General features: G+C 40.3%; 1 protein-coding gene and 2 pseudogenes across 3 annotated transcripts in view; 2 read left to right on the plus strand and 1 right to left on the minus strand.

Annotated features, from left to right (window-relative positions):
- Positions 1 to 345: 345 nt before the first annotated feature.
- The window catches only part of TUBGCP3 (tubulin gamma complex component 3), an 86178-nt gene continuing 71960 nt past the window's right edge, over positions 346 to 14563 (plus strand). Inside the window, exons 1-2 of the mRNA XM_081046357.1 lie at positions 346 to 644; positions 14156 to 14263. Of these exons, the coding sequence (XP_080902483.1) occupies positions 569 to 644; positions 14156 to 14263 (184 nt within the window). The 5' untranslated portion in view covers positions 346 to 568. The remainder of the gene's footprint in view (positions 645 to 14155; positions 14264 to 14563) is intronic.
- Positions 2133 to 2490, minus strand: LOC308496644 (large ribosomal subunit protein eL34-like; annotated as a pseudogene). Its single transcript has one exon. The product of its transcript is annotated as a large ribosomal subunit protein eL34-like (transcript).
- On the plus strand, positions 4763 to 5277 carry LOC308496590 (RNA-binding protein 7-like; annotated as a pseudogene). Its single transcript has one exon. The product of its transcript is annotated as an RNA-binding protein 7-like (transcript).

The following is a 14563-nucleotide window of genomic DNA, read 5'->3' on the forward strand; positions in this document are numbered from 1 at the left end:
ATAAAGCCCTTGTATTCCTTTAAAGACTTCTTCCACTGTAAGTGTGACTCGAACCAATGACTTTTTAAAAAAATGATGGACTATAAAGGTGCTACTGGACACCAAGCACTCTCACAGCAAGTCAGTGTCTGTCCGACCCTCGGGGACGTTTGGGGGTCTGCGTCTTCCTGAGCCTTGGGGAGGTCTGGGGGCATCTGAGTACCGAGAACAATCGGTGCAGAGAGCGGCTGACGCGCTTGGCGCCGGAACTCTCACGGCCGGGCGGCGGTGATCGGCGGAACGCGCGCGAACGCGCCGGGAACTCTTAGGCCAGCGCACGGGAGGCCCCGAGCGCCCGGAAGAAGCGGGGCATTGTGGGAAGGACCCGCAGTTTCGGCGGGTTCCGTTAAAATGGCGCCCTTGTCATCAGTGATACCCGCAGGGCCTTAGCCTATTGGGGACACCGGGAGCCCGCAGGGCGCGGGGCGGCTGACGGGGCACGGCGGGGTCTCCTGAGCGCGCCAGGCTCGAGGCGATCGGGCTCGGGCCCGCGGCGCCACGGGGTCCCCGTGGGCAGTCCCGGGCGAGGATGACGACCCCCGACCAGAAGTCGCCGAACGTCTTGCTGCAGAACCTGTGCTGCCGGATCCTGGGCAAGAGCGAAGGTAGCGGGGTTAGGCCGGGCAGCCCGAGATCCGAGGCGTGTCCCGGAGGCTGCTCCCTGCGCGTGCAGCTCGGAGGCGTCCCAGGGGCTGGCGGGGCCGAGGCAGGGTGGCCCCCAGGATCTGCAGGCGGGCGGCGGTGGCCCCGGGCCCCGCGGGCCCACGGCTGCTGCAGCCCGTGGAGCGGAGGGACGGGGGTCGGGGCCCCCCAGGGCGGAGGGACGGGGGGCAGGACCTGGAGCCGAGTCACCGCTCGCTCCGCGCTCCGCGTCCCACAGGGAGGCCCGGGGGGACATGGGCGCGCGAACGCGGCCACCTGCCCTGAAGCCGCGGGACTCCGCGGGACGCGGCCGCGCCGATTTGGGTGGAGAGAGCGGTGCACTGGGCCCCAGGCGACGCGCCGAGGGTGGCGCTGCGGAGGGAGCTGCCCGCTGGTGGCGAGCCACACCTTTTTCCTTTTTCCGTTAGGGAAGTAGAGCACATTTGCGTGGGACGCCGAGGGGTATTTACGGCGTGAACTTGCCGTATTTTTCTGCTGTGAAGGGCCGAGGGTTGGATGTCGCCTAAAGCTGTCCCTGCAGAGCTCACATACTGCTACCCAAACCCAATCCCGTGCAGTGCGTAAAGCCACCCCGTGGTCGTGGCACTTTGGAAAAATGGCACTCCACGTCGTTGCCCGGTATCTGCTTTGGCGGGAGGAGCGGGGAGTGGGGGTGCACCGTGAAAGAGTTTTCCGGGTAATCGAAGCAACCGGATTACTTCTTCCTTGAGGACCGCAATGTGGAAAAGAAGAAGTGCCGTTTTGCGGGAAGACTTGCAACAAAATTACATTTAAAATATTTAGGCTGTACTTTGACCTTTCATGACTCATGACAATTAGCGTACATAATTTATTTGATGTTGTGATAACCTTAGGAGAAAAGATGAATTTTTGTGGTACTCCCGTTAAGTGACACTGGTTTCACACAGTTCTTGCCACATTTTATGAGGTTTCACTGTCACTGTATTCATCTGAGCAACCTTTGGAGACTCTCACCTTCCCCTTCCCTCCAGGCACTGTGCTAGCCTCTGGTGATGGAGAGATCCACAGACGAATCATTCCTCTCGGCTTATATTCTAGTGGAGGAGACGTGATGAAGTAGGTGAATGTTTAATGTTAGTGATAAGGGCCGTGCTTAACAAGAAAGTCACCTTAAAGGGATATTGAGGGAAGAGCTAAGGGAAAGCCTCTGAGGGGATAATTTAAACAGACCGTAATGGAGTGAGGGAAAGCCCTGTGAACATTGGAGAGGGTACAGAGGCCTTAAGGTGGGCATGGACGTGGCATGCTGTCATCTGTGTTTGTATCTGGCTCTTCTGTGTGTGTGTCTGTAGCCCTCTGAGTTACCTTTCTGATTTGATGTTCTTAACCATGCGAGAAATCAGAGAGCTAAGATTGTTGATGATACACCCTTTTTTGAAAGTCTTTTAATTGTTTTTGTTTAAAAAGATTTATTTATTTAGCCTTCTAACTCTGCTTGTGCCTTCAATGCTTTCACCACGATTTTCTGCTCCTCCATAAGGAAAGCACACTTGATCCAGTCATGGACACATTTAGCACACATGGAGTCATCACAGGCCCTGCTGACATGTTTTTTCATTGTAGACAACCTTATTAGAACTTTAGGTCCAACAGCACCAACTCCACGAGGTTGGTCTGGGCAAAAGCCACATGCAGATTTTGGTGCTTTCCCAACCTTCTTGGTATAAAGATAAACAATTCTGTTACAGGAGTTCTGGCCAGCCCAGTTTTGTTAGAGGCTGTATCGCAGGACAGCCTCTGACGGTATGTCAGACTCTGGACCATTCTGAATGCCTGTAGACACCGTCCCTGGAAGAGCGTGGCACAATTACATTCAGATCAGCGTTTCCATTATACCAGTGGGTTCTAAATTTTCCTCCAGGAGTAAACCACACATCCATTCCCATTGTCACACCTGGACTTTGAAGACCATTCATTGTGATGTTTCTCAATGAAGTGTGTGCTTGTGTGTGTTTTCATTTTAAGCTCCTTTTGATTTATTTAGCTTCACCCCTTCTAGGAGTTTCAAACATTCTCTTCAGCAGAGTTCTGTACCCTCCTATCCCTATTTAGAATTATGTCCAAGTTAAGAGTAAATAGGTTCTCTGAGATCCTAAGGGGATCTCTCTGAATAAAATATATCATAAAATCCATTAAAGGTAATGCTTTTTTTGCTCTGTTCTGGACAGTTAGGACTAACAAACAGTTATGTTCATAATTGCAAATTATGTTGTTTGCTGAAGAATTTATAAGTCATAGCTTGCCTTGTTCTGTTTTAATTTGTTGTACCTTCATGAGCGAAGGAACAGTATGCTTTGCTGCCTTTAGTGATTGACATTTAAAAAAATTATTACTGGGTATTTTATCTGATAACTAAGTAGAACATTTAATTACTTCATTTTCTAATGACATGTTACAAACAATTGGCCTTACGCTTTTGCAATTTTATTGCTTTTTTATATTATGAAATTGAGGCATAATAGATACTTGTTACTTTTAATCTCTTAATGTGAATTTTCTGTGAATCAATTTTTCATAAAGTATTTTTAAAAAATATTTTACAGTTGAAATTTTTCAATGGGACCATCAGAAGCAAAGCACCTAATTATAATGGTGCTTGACATTTTTATATAGTTAGTATAACCATTATTTCCCACCTTTCCCAGCTTATAATAGCCGTGGATTTGCTTGCAGCACATACTGCCATCCAGTGACAGTAAAACTCTCTCTTCATATCCCTGCTTCTCTCCTGGAGCACATTTTACTTATTTTTTTAAATGGTCATTATTTTTGTCTTTGGAAACGATGTGCTTGATGTTACAGTGTTTCAAGTCTGTCAGAGGCAGCACTCCTTTACATACTTTGTAATCCTCGTTCTAGTTGTGAGGTAAAGAAGAAATAAAGGAGTTTTCATTAGACAAGTATTTCAGCATAAAGGCTTAGCTCTGACTACAGTATGCTACGTATCGAAGTAAGATGATTGCCCTAATCTGTCACACCTCTGAGTGCACTATGAGCCACCGTGCAGACTGATAAGGGAGTGTTGTCTTGGTGATTCGTGGGCCACAAGTGGTATTGTTGGTTTCATGATTTTCCAAAATGGTGAAGAACTCTTGATGAAGCTTTACATATAAAACAAGATCTTCCCTTGATTATATGCTTGGGAAAATCAATGTATATGAAACATACACTAAAACTTATATTAAATGTATACTAAATGTTGACTAAATGTCTGTTAACATGTATGTTGAAATTTCAGTTTTAGGCTTCACGTGAAAGTTGTACTTAATGGGTTTTTTATTGTTATTTTTAAATGAATTATATTTTGAATATAATTGTTTTCTAATACAGTAAATATTGATAGCTGTAACCCACATAAATAAACAAAAACTTTTAGGGGTTCTCAATCTTAAGAATATAGAGGGGTCCCGACACCAAAAAGTTTGAGAACCATAAGTCTACAGCAGTGTTTTTTATTTTGTTTTGTTTTAGAGTATTGCTTTTCAAATAGAGATGTACATCAGGGTCACCTGTGGTTACATAAGAAACTGAACATTGTTTGCTTGGGAGGGGAACTGGTGACTAGGCACATGGCTTGAGGGAGGAAGATTTTTTTCTTACTGTATCTAATGTTAAGCCTTTTCAGTTTGAATTCTCTAAATATGAGACTTATTCAAAATGAATACTGTGTTTCCCCGAAAATAAGACCTAGCCAGACCATCAGCTCTAATGTGTCTTTTGGAACAAAAATTAATGTAAGACCCCATCTTATATTTAGTATATTATATTATACCCAGTCTTATGTTATATAAAACCCGGTCTTATATTAATTTTTGCTCCAAAAGATGGTATAGGCCCCATCTCCAGAGATTCTGGTCCTGTAGGTCTCCGTTGGAGCTTGGTGTCTGAAATAGTAAATACACAGTCAGTCGTTGTCATCTGGAGTGGAGAATTGCTGGTTTAGGTGCTGGACAGAGCACTTGTGGTTTAGCTGGCCAGACTGCTTGTCCTGTCTTTTAGAAAAACAGCATCCTTTTTTAGGGGGGGGGGACACGCTGAGATGGGGGTGGCAGCGGAAGTGGATCGCACTATCTTTGTGGAGCTCCTTTTCGAGCTTTTCCACCAGACTCGGCCAGTAATAAAAGTTACAATTACCAAAAGGTAAGGTAAGGATGGTAAACCAAAGCAGTTTGCATTTGTGAATTTCAAACATGAAATATCTGTTCCTTATGCAATGAATCTACTTAATGGAATCAAGCTTTTTGGAAGGCCCATCAAAATTCAGTTTAGGTCAGGAAGTAGCCGTGCCTCAACAGGATGTTAGTTTGTCATATCCCCATCATTTACCCCATGTTGGAAATTCAAGCCCCACTTCCACATCTCCAGCAGGTATGAAAGGACTGTGGGTAACATGACTCCATCAATACAAGTAACTCAGAGATCTTTCTCTTCTCCAGAAAATTTTCAGAGACAAGCAGTGATGAACAATGTTTTGAGACAGATGTCATGCAGTGGGAAATATGGTTCTCCACATCTCAATCAGTCAGGATTTTCTCCATCAGTTCAGTCACATAATCATACGTTTAACCAGTCTTCGAGCTCCCAGTGGCCCCAAGATACACCTTCATCACAGCATCAAGTCAGACAGACTTTTCATCAATATATAGCAGATAGACATTATAACCGTGAATAGCATTACACTGATCACGGGTCTGACCATATTACAGGGGAAGCAGAGGTGACTTCTTCTATGAAGGTAGGAATCACGATGGCTGGAGCCATGACTATAATAACAGAAGAGCCAGTAGTAGAGCTGGCATATGGCACTCATCTCGACACTAACACGTGTTCAAAGGACATTGTTTTTATAGGGTCATTCTAGGCCCTTTTTGGCTAACTTGGTCTGGGAATGTTTTGTTAAACCTGTACTGAGAAGCTTTACAAGTTGCTACATTACTTTATAAAAATTTTAAATCCTATAGCTATAGTCTAATACAGAAATGAGAAGAATTGTCATTCTAGTTTTTACTTTAATAACCTTTCACCTCAGGGTTTTATGAAGAGGAAAGGGTTTTATGCCGCGATTCCTAATTGTTTTAGACAATTAAGGGAGGGATGTGTTATGGATTGGTTGCATTAGAATGCACGTGTTTTCATTATCTGTAATCTTTTTGCAAGAACATGCTTATTAGTGAATCAGATTTTGGTGTATATAATAGAAAACATTCAAGTTGATAGTCTAAAATGACTGTCAGTATTTTGTTAATAAATGAGAAATGTAATTTCAGTGATTCATTTCACTAACATTTGAGAAAGTTTATAGGTAAAGTTTGGAGATAAATCATATTGTTTATCTTCTTAGAGAACTTAAGTTCTGTGAATGTAAGTTCTGTGACTCACTCTGAGTTTTGCCCTAATTGAACATACAAATGTAAGTCTACACGTGCTATTTCATTCTAAAATTTTAGAATTTTCTTATTAAATCATGTTTGATGTACGATTGAAGTTATGCAGGAAGTTAAATTTCTCTAAATGTATTTTTTAACATTAAAAACAACTTAATGTAAAACCCCCTTTTCAGGAAAAACAAAAATCTAAATGTGCAGTCAGATAAAATGGTAAAATGTTTTGCTGGAAATATACTTATTTGGAAAAAGATTCACAAAGCCTTTAAGTGTTGCCTCTATCACTCAAACCTTAAAAATTTACCATTTTCAAAGTACCCAGCGCATGTGTACAAGATTACATTTTATTATGAGGATTGTACAGGTTGATTTTTTTTTTTATTAGTTTCAGGTGTACAAGACAAGGTAATACTTAGACGTTCATCATTTATATCCCTCACACTGTGAACCCCCCGCCCCCCATCCATTATCCCAGGTTGATTTTTTGTTTGAACATTTGAAAGAGTTTAATCTTAAACACTTTCTGATTTAATTTCTTTTTTTTTATTAGGGAAGGGGATCACGACTTTATTGGGGAACAGTGTGTATTTCCAGGCCTTTTTTTTTTTTTTTCCCAAGTCAAGTTGTTGTCCTTTCAATCTTAGTTGTGGAGGGCGCAGCTCAGCTCCAGGTCCAGTTGCCGTTGCTAGTTGCAGGGGGCACAGCCCACCATCCCTTGTGGGAGTCAAACCGGTAACCATGTGGTTGAGAGGACGCGCTCCAACCAACTGAGCCATCCGGGAGCTCAGCGGCAGCTCAGCTCAAGGTGCCCTGTTCAATCTTAGTTGCAGGGGGTGGAGCCCACCATCCCTTGCGGGACTCGAGGAGTTGAACCCGCAACCTTGTGATTGAGAGCCCACTGGCCCATGTGGGAATCGAACCGGCAGCCTTTGGAGTTAGAAGCATGGAGCTCCAACCGCTTGAGCCACTAGTCTGACCCTGATTTAAACATTTTTTAACTCTTGTTTAACAAAACTTTTATGTGTCAAGATACTGTTTTCCTTTCATTATAGAACTTGTTTATAAAAATTCATTTTTTGAAATATTTGGATCCTTTTTAATATTAACTATAGCATTTGTACTGTTACTTTTTAATATACTGAAAACAAAAAGAAAAAGAAGAAAAAAAAAAACAACATCATGTACACACAAGCCAGTATATAGAGGAGATGCAGGAAGGCAGAAACTTAACATCTTACCAAACAATTCAACTTATTCCCTCACTTACTGAATCTCCAGAAAGCACACAACTGCAGAGTGTTTGTATTCATTGGAACTGTACTAATTTTTTGCATCTTGAAGTTCAGTTGTCTTATTTTACCTGCATGTGTGTATAACCCTTTTGGGATACAGAAGGCAACTATCCTTCGTTTAAAAGTTTTGGGTTCACACAAAGTGTTCTTTGGAGCCTTCATGTTTGGAATTGAGATCCTTCAGATCCACTGTGTTTCTTGCCCTGGTTTTGCACCACCTCGTAGTTCCTCTTCTACTGTGCAGCCAAGAGTTCTTTCTAGAAAAAGGAAAATCAGGTCTTAATTTGTTCCCTATCTGTAATCTATAGGATAAAGACCAAATTATCTTGCTTAAAGTTAAAAACTGTGGGTGGTTTATTGAGTTGTGATTTTAGTGGCCATGGTAGACATAGCATGCATTTAAATGATATTTTCAGTTTAATAATAAAAATAACTATCATTTATCGAGTGCTGTATGCCAGACACTATGCTTACACTGTGAGATGGTGTGTTTAATTCTCAAATGCCTCTGGGAGATTGGAATAATTCTTCACCTCATTTTATAGATGAGGAAACTAAGACTTGGAGAGATTAAGTAGTTTGCTCCCTGTCACCGGCTAGTGAACTGCAGGGCCAAGATGGCCAGGTGTCTGATTCCAGAGCCTTTATCTTGAATTAATTCATTCCTACTCTTCCGTCTAGAATCTGATGGTTTTTTTCTCTGTGCTGAGTGGAGGTGGAAAAGTCATAATCTTGTCCGAGGGATGGCCTTTTACCTCTGCCCTCATCTGCTTGTCTTTAGAGTGTTTGTGTCAGCACCATGACGTCTGCTCTCTGGTGCTTGACAGACAGTATATTCTTGAATTTATTGGTGTCTAGTTCTCAAATATTTTCAGAGACTTGGCAGAGGAGTGTTACCTCCCCTTCCATGCTCCTGATAACAGCCCACTCCTCACACATGCCTAGAACAGATTGGATGTGAGAGTATAATGCATTTCTTTGGTATTTTATGGTCAAAATTTTGAATACTCTAATCTTGGATTGAGCCAGACTATTAGAGAGCTATACAGTCTGGACCTCCTCATCTGGGACTCTTGATGGAATGACTTTGGCTTTTATGACTTGGATTTTAGAATCCAATGGTATTGGCCTCCTTTGAGGAGCAGTATGCAAAGTAGCCCTGTGAATCTCATTATTGTGTCCTTTCCACCTGAGTCTATTCCTACCTGTCTCAGAGGCCACTTCCTCAGAGAGGCATTCGTAACCAACCGATTTCATGAAGTCTTCCCTGTTATTTGCCATCATGGTGCCCTGCTTACTTTCTTAATAGCGCTTAGCAAAATATAACTCCCTTGTGTAGTTATTTGCCTCTTTTTTTTGTATTCTCACTAAGGCTGCCTTGTTAACCACTATTTCTTTTTCTCTGTGCCATTCTTAGGGCCTGTGGTGTTTGGCATATACTAGGTGCTTAGGAATTATTCATTAAGTTTAGTTATACTTAAAGTGAACAATATTTGGGGAGTATTAAAATAGAAATTTATAGTTGATGTTGTTTGATATTTCACATTTTAATTTTTTATGGTAGGTTTACTAAATAATAGTTGCCACTGCTGTTTTCTTTAATAGTCTGGATTCTATGCATCTACTTTTGAAACATAGGATAGGAAAATTTGGTTTAAGAAATAGCAGGTAGCTTTTTCAAATTTTGTAGTCAGCAAGAAAGACTGGAAATTTGGTTGGCAAGCAGATAGGGAAATTGAAGTGTGCCTGAAGAGGTAAACGTGAAATAATATACATACCAAAGGTGTAGAAAAAAGGTGGAGACAAAGGAAGAGGAAAGCATTTCTGGTATTGAGGAGTGTTGAATTTGGGGTAAAAGAAAATTCAGAAGTTTATAAACTTTTTGAATGGGGGTTTTTGTCTGACATACTTGCGTATGTGATTAATGAACTATTTTTTGTAGAATCCAGGATCGTGGTAATCTAAAAATAATTTTTAACTAGAATAAATAAGTAATAGTTAATAACACTTTTAACATTTGTAAAATTAATATATACTCCATGTAGAAAATTTTAGAAATTCAGAAGAATAGAAGGAAGAAAATAAAAACTATCCCCTCCCCCAATCCTATGATTTCACAGCACTATTTCTTTTTGCTCTGCTCTTCACAAAGGTGTGTGCATTCGCCTTTATTGAACGTTCTGTTGATACAGTGGTGTTTACGAAAGACTGTGTGCGTGCACTTGTGCGTGGTGTGTCTGCTTGAGCGAGGAAGGCATCCTGAGGAGCTGACATTGAAGTAGAGAACCAAACGAAGTGATGGAATGAGTCCGGGGAAGATGTGGGAGGAGAGTGTGTCAAGGTTCTGAGTTGGAAGTGAGTGTGGTATACTCAGGAATGGCAAGACCATGAAGCGTGGCAGGTGTGTGGTGAGCCTGGCTGCGAGAGGCAGGAGGTGATAGTGGTGAAGGCGCGAGGGACCGGGTCATCTCGCTGTCCTCAGGAGTTTACATGTTATTCTGAGTGTGACGGGAGGCTTTGAGCAGAGCAGTGATACTATTCATGTCCTAAGTAAGTCATTCTGACTGCTCTGTGGATAATTTAAGGGGGCAGAAGTAGAAGCAGGGTGACCAACTACTTAGAATTATTGTTACTGGGTAGTAACTGTGGAATGATCATATTTGGGATATACTTTTAAAAGTAGAGTCAACAGGCTTTACTGATCTGAATAATTGCTTAATAGTCTGAAAATGGCATTATTTTCCCTTCTCTCTTCTATCCCCATACTCTTGAATTATCCATCAGATCTAGACGTTTTGGTTTGAAGTTATTTTCTCTACTTTGAAGTTTTTACTTCATTACTGAGAAGTCAGATGTTAATCTAATTCTTACTGCTTTGAAGTTACATCTGACAGCTTTTAGGATTTTGTTTATGTTTTATGTTAGGAAATTTTGCTATATATATAAATTTTGTTATATAATTTTGCTATTACATTCTGATATTTTGTCTAAGTATGGAATTTAAAAGTTCATCTTACACTTGGATTAACACTTGGTGATCCATCAATCTGAGGACTGTCTAATTATGGAACAATTTTGTTATGAATTCTTCCTGAATCCTGTTGTGTTCGTTGTGTTTGATTCCCCAGTTTGCATTTAATTTACTCTTAGCAGCCACATTCTGCTATCAGCCTATTTTTTAAATTTTTATTAGTTTTTTAAAAACATTTCACAATCATTTCCTTGTCCCTATATTGTGTGTTTTCCAGAATATCATGTAAATGGAATCATACTGTATACAATCTTTTGAGACTGGCTTCTTTACTTAGCCTATTTGAGAGTTCTTCATTGTATTGTGTGTATCAGTTCGTTCCTTTTCATTGCAGAGTGGTGTCCATTGTATGAATGTACCATAGAGTTTATTTATCCATTTTTCCATTGAAGGACTTTTGGGTTGTTTCCAGTTTGGGGCAATTATGGATAACACTGCTGTAAGCATACATGTACAGATTTGTATGTGACCGTAGTTTTTATTTCTCTAGAGTAAATACCTACAAGTGGGATTGTTAGGTCAGATAGTAAGTGTAGGTTTAACTTTCAAAGGAATTGCCAAACTGTTCAAGAATAGCTGTACCAGTTTCATTTCTCAGAGTAAAGAGAGCTCCAGGGGCTCTGTATGCATCTTGACCAGCACTCCCTGATGGTAGTATTTTTTATTTCAGCCATTTTAATAGGTGAGGGATGGTATCTCATTGTGGTTTTAATTTGTGTTTCCTTAAAAACTAATGACGTTGAGCATCTTTTCATTTTTTTTTTTGCCATTTATATTCTTGATGACTTGCCTTATTCAAAACTTTTACTTATGTTTGTATTGGATTTTTCCCCCCTTACTGAGTTTTGAGTTTTTTAAATATGTATCTGGATTCAAGTCCTTTGTTGGATGTGTTTTTTTTTGTTGTTGTTTGTTTGTTTTTACCTTTAAGAGAAAGGTTTTAAATCAGCTTTAAAAAAATATTGGGGGTGGCGGTTAGCTCAGTTGGTTAGAGCGTGGTGCTGATTACACCAAGGTTGCCGGTTTCATCCCCGCATGGGCCACTGTGGGCTGCACACTCCTTAAAAAAAAAAAAAATTAAAGAAAAAATTGATACCTTGGCCCCACTCCAGATCAATAAAATGATGATTTATAAAAGATGGTTTTTGGAATCAGTATATATTTTTTTAAAATAAACTTTTAATTTTAGAATGATTTCAGATTTACAGAAAAATAATACAGAATTCCCGTATATATCATAACTTTTCCCCTATTATTAGCATCTTACATTAAAATGCTATAATTATTACAATGAGTGAGTCAATAAAAATACATTAATATTAACTAAACTTCATACTTTATTCAGATTTCCTCAGTTCCTTTACTATTCTAGGGTTCCACCCAGGGTAGTGTATTACCTTTAGCTATCATGCTATCATGTCTTGGGCTTCTCCGGTGGCTCTGACAATTTCTCAGACTTTAACAATTATTTATTTACTTTTGATGACCTTGACAATTTTGAGGATTAAAAGTCAGGTATTTTGTATAATGTCTCAATTGGGATTTGTCTAATGTTTTTCTCATGATTAGACTAGGGTTATGTGTATTTGGGAGGAAGACCCCAGAGGGGTCCTCCTGCCCTTCTCATCACGTTGTATCCAGCGTACACACTCTCAGAGTGGCTCATCACCACGCATTCTGACCTTGATCACCTGGCCACAGTGGTGTTTGTCAGGTTACTCCTTTGCACAGCAGCCCCCCACTCACACTCTTTGGAAGGAAGCCACTGTACAGTCCACGCTGAAGGAGTGGGTGTTATGTTTTATCCACCTCCATGAGGGGGAAGTATCTATATAACATTTTTAGCCTTTATTTTTAAAAAATTTCTGTCAGATTAGTGGTAATGTCCCCTCTTTCTTTCCTAGATTTGTATCTTTTCTTGTTTTTCTTGGTCACAAATTTATGTTTATCAATTCTTTTAAGAACCAGCTTTTGGTATCACTGATACTTTTTTCCTGTTTTTTGAATATCATTGATTTCTGCTCTTATTTTAAATATTTCTTGATGCTTTGAATTTAGTTTGCTTTTCTTTCTCTAGATTTTATTGTATAAGTTGAGATTTTTGATTTGATACCCATCATCCTTTTTAATAAAAGCATTTTATACTGTAAAGTTTCCTCTAAACACTGCTTTAGCTATATCCTACACATTTTAATGTGTTGTATTTTCATTTTCATTCAGTTCAAGATATTTTCCAATTTCCTTTGAAACTTTCTCTGGCCAATGTGTTATACAGTAGTGTGTTGACTGACTTCATAATATTTGAGGATATTCCAGATATTATTCTGTTAAGTGAGTTTTAGTTTAATTCTATTATTGATAGAGAGCATACTTTGAATAATTTCAGTTATTTCATATTTAATAAGGCTTATTTTGTGACCTCCCCACAAATGTAGTGTGTCTTCATGAATAATCCATGTGCGTCTGAAAAGAATGGGTATTCTTTTGTTGACAGATGGAATGTTCTGGGTGGTGGTGTTGAAGTCCATACCCTGGCCCACTTTATCTTTCATTATTTTTCTGAGTGTTGAGAAAGGCACTTCTCACAGTGGAGCCTGTGAGACTGCCTGGGGTTTTAGTTTGTTACTGGTTTTTGCCTGGTGTAGGCTAGGGCAGCACAGCTGCGTGCGGTTGTGCTTTAGTGCAAAGGTGGAGGGCTGCTGCGTTTGGCCAGCATTCCCTGGGGTAGGAATTTTGGGGTAGTACTCCCAGTGTCTGGCAGGAAGGCCTGGATCCTTAAGCTCAGTCCTCTCCTTTTACTTCATCTTCTTTGCTGTCCTGGTGTTCCATCCAGACTCTCTGATTTGCTTGGATGGGGCATCCAGTAGTTGTCTGGTTGTATGAGATGGGTTAGAGAACCCAGGAGTCTGTTTTCCCTCCAGATTTCCAGCTAGTCCTCGTCCTTCTGCCCGACTTCATCCACTTCTTCCGAGGTACCAAGTTCCCTCATTCTCTGGAGCCTCCCTGGGCTCCTGCAGTGGGAAGTGTGCTTCTTCTTGGCCTTTGTCCTCAACCCTCTTATCCCGGATGGCATGGAGCTTTAGGTTTCACTGATCTCCTGAATCGGTTCCCACCAATCCATTTGCTTTCCAGCTTCTCACATTATGTTGCCTTTTCTTTGGTGTTACTTCTGTCCTGTTTTCTGTGCCCTTGTTGGTTTATGTTTTTTTCTTAAAATCTTTTATTCTCAATTTAGTGGGTTTTAGGAATGGAGTAGAGGCAGAAATCGGGTTTAAGCCATCATTAACTGGAAGTGGAAAACATACTTTGTAAGTTAATTGCCCATTTTGATTGCTCCGCTGCCCACTTCGGGTTTTTTGTATTTGCCGACTGGAACCTTGGAACTTCTTAGAGGATCTCTAAGCAGGCTTGCTTCTCATGGGTCGTCTTTTGGGCTGTGACTTTTCCTGCTGCTTTTCTTATGCTTAGCACTGCAATTTGTCTTTTATCAATTAGGATTTTTCAGATATTCTGGCCTGTTGCTGTCTCCCTTTTTTATTTTATAAAACGATTATTTTATTCATTTTGATTCAATTTCTTAACAGCTTTTCCATTCTCTCAGTTGAAACCTTGGGAAGGTGGATGGTAGATATATGGGCCCAGTCCACTGTTTTTCAGTGGAAGCTTCAGGTGATCAGAATTTAACCTGATTGGCAGTAATTTGCATCCTTTTATTTACCTTTCAGCTGATGTTGCCCAACAGTTCCAGTATGCTGTGCGAGTTATTGGCAGCAACTTTGCCCCGACTGTTGAAAGAGATGAATTTCTAGTAGCTGAAAAAATCAAGAAAGAACGTACGTATTTTTCCTTAATGTTCTCATTTTTGGTTTCTTAAACTTGTTAAAGCTTAAAAAATATATTTGTATGCACATATATGCATATACGTAGTTGTACACACACACACACACACACACACACATATAAAGTATATATATGTATATATGTAGTTCCCAAGCACATTTTACTTAAGATAATGTTACATATATGTGAAAATATATGTTAAAAATAAGGACAACTCAATTCTGTGTTTTGTTAGAACATAGTGCAAGAGGATGGTTTTAGATACTATTACAACAACAATTTGGTTTAAGAGT

This window comes from Rhinolophus hipposideros, assembly GCF_964194185.1.
Source record: "Rhinolophus hipposideros genome assembly, chromosome: 4".
NCBI lineage: Eukaryota > Metazoa > Chordata > Mammalia > Chiroptera > Rhinolophidae > Rhinolophus > Rhinolophus hipposideros.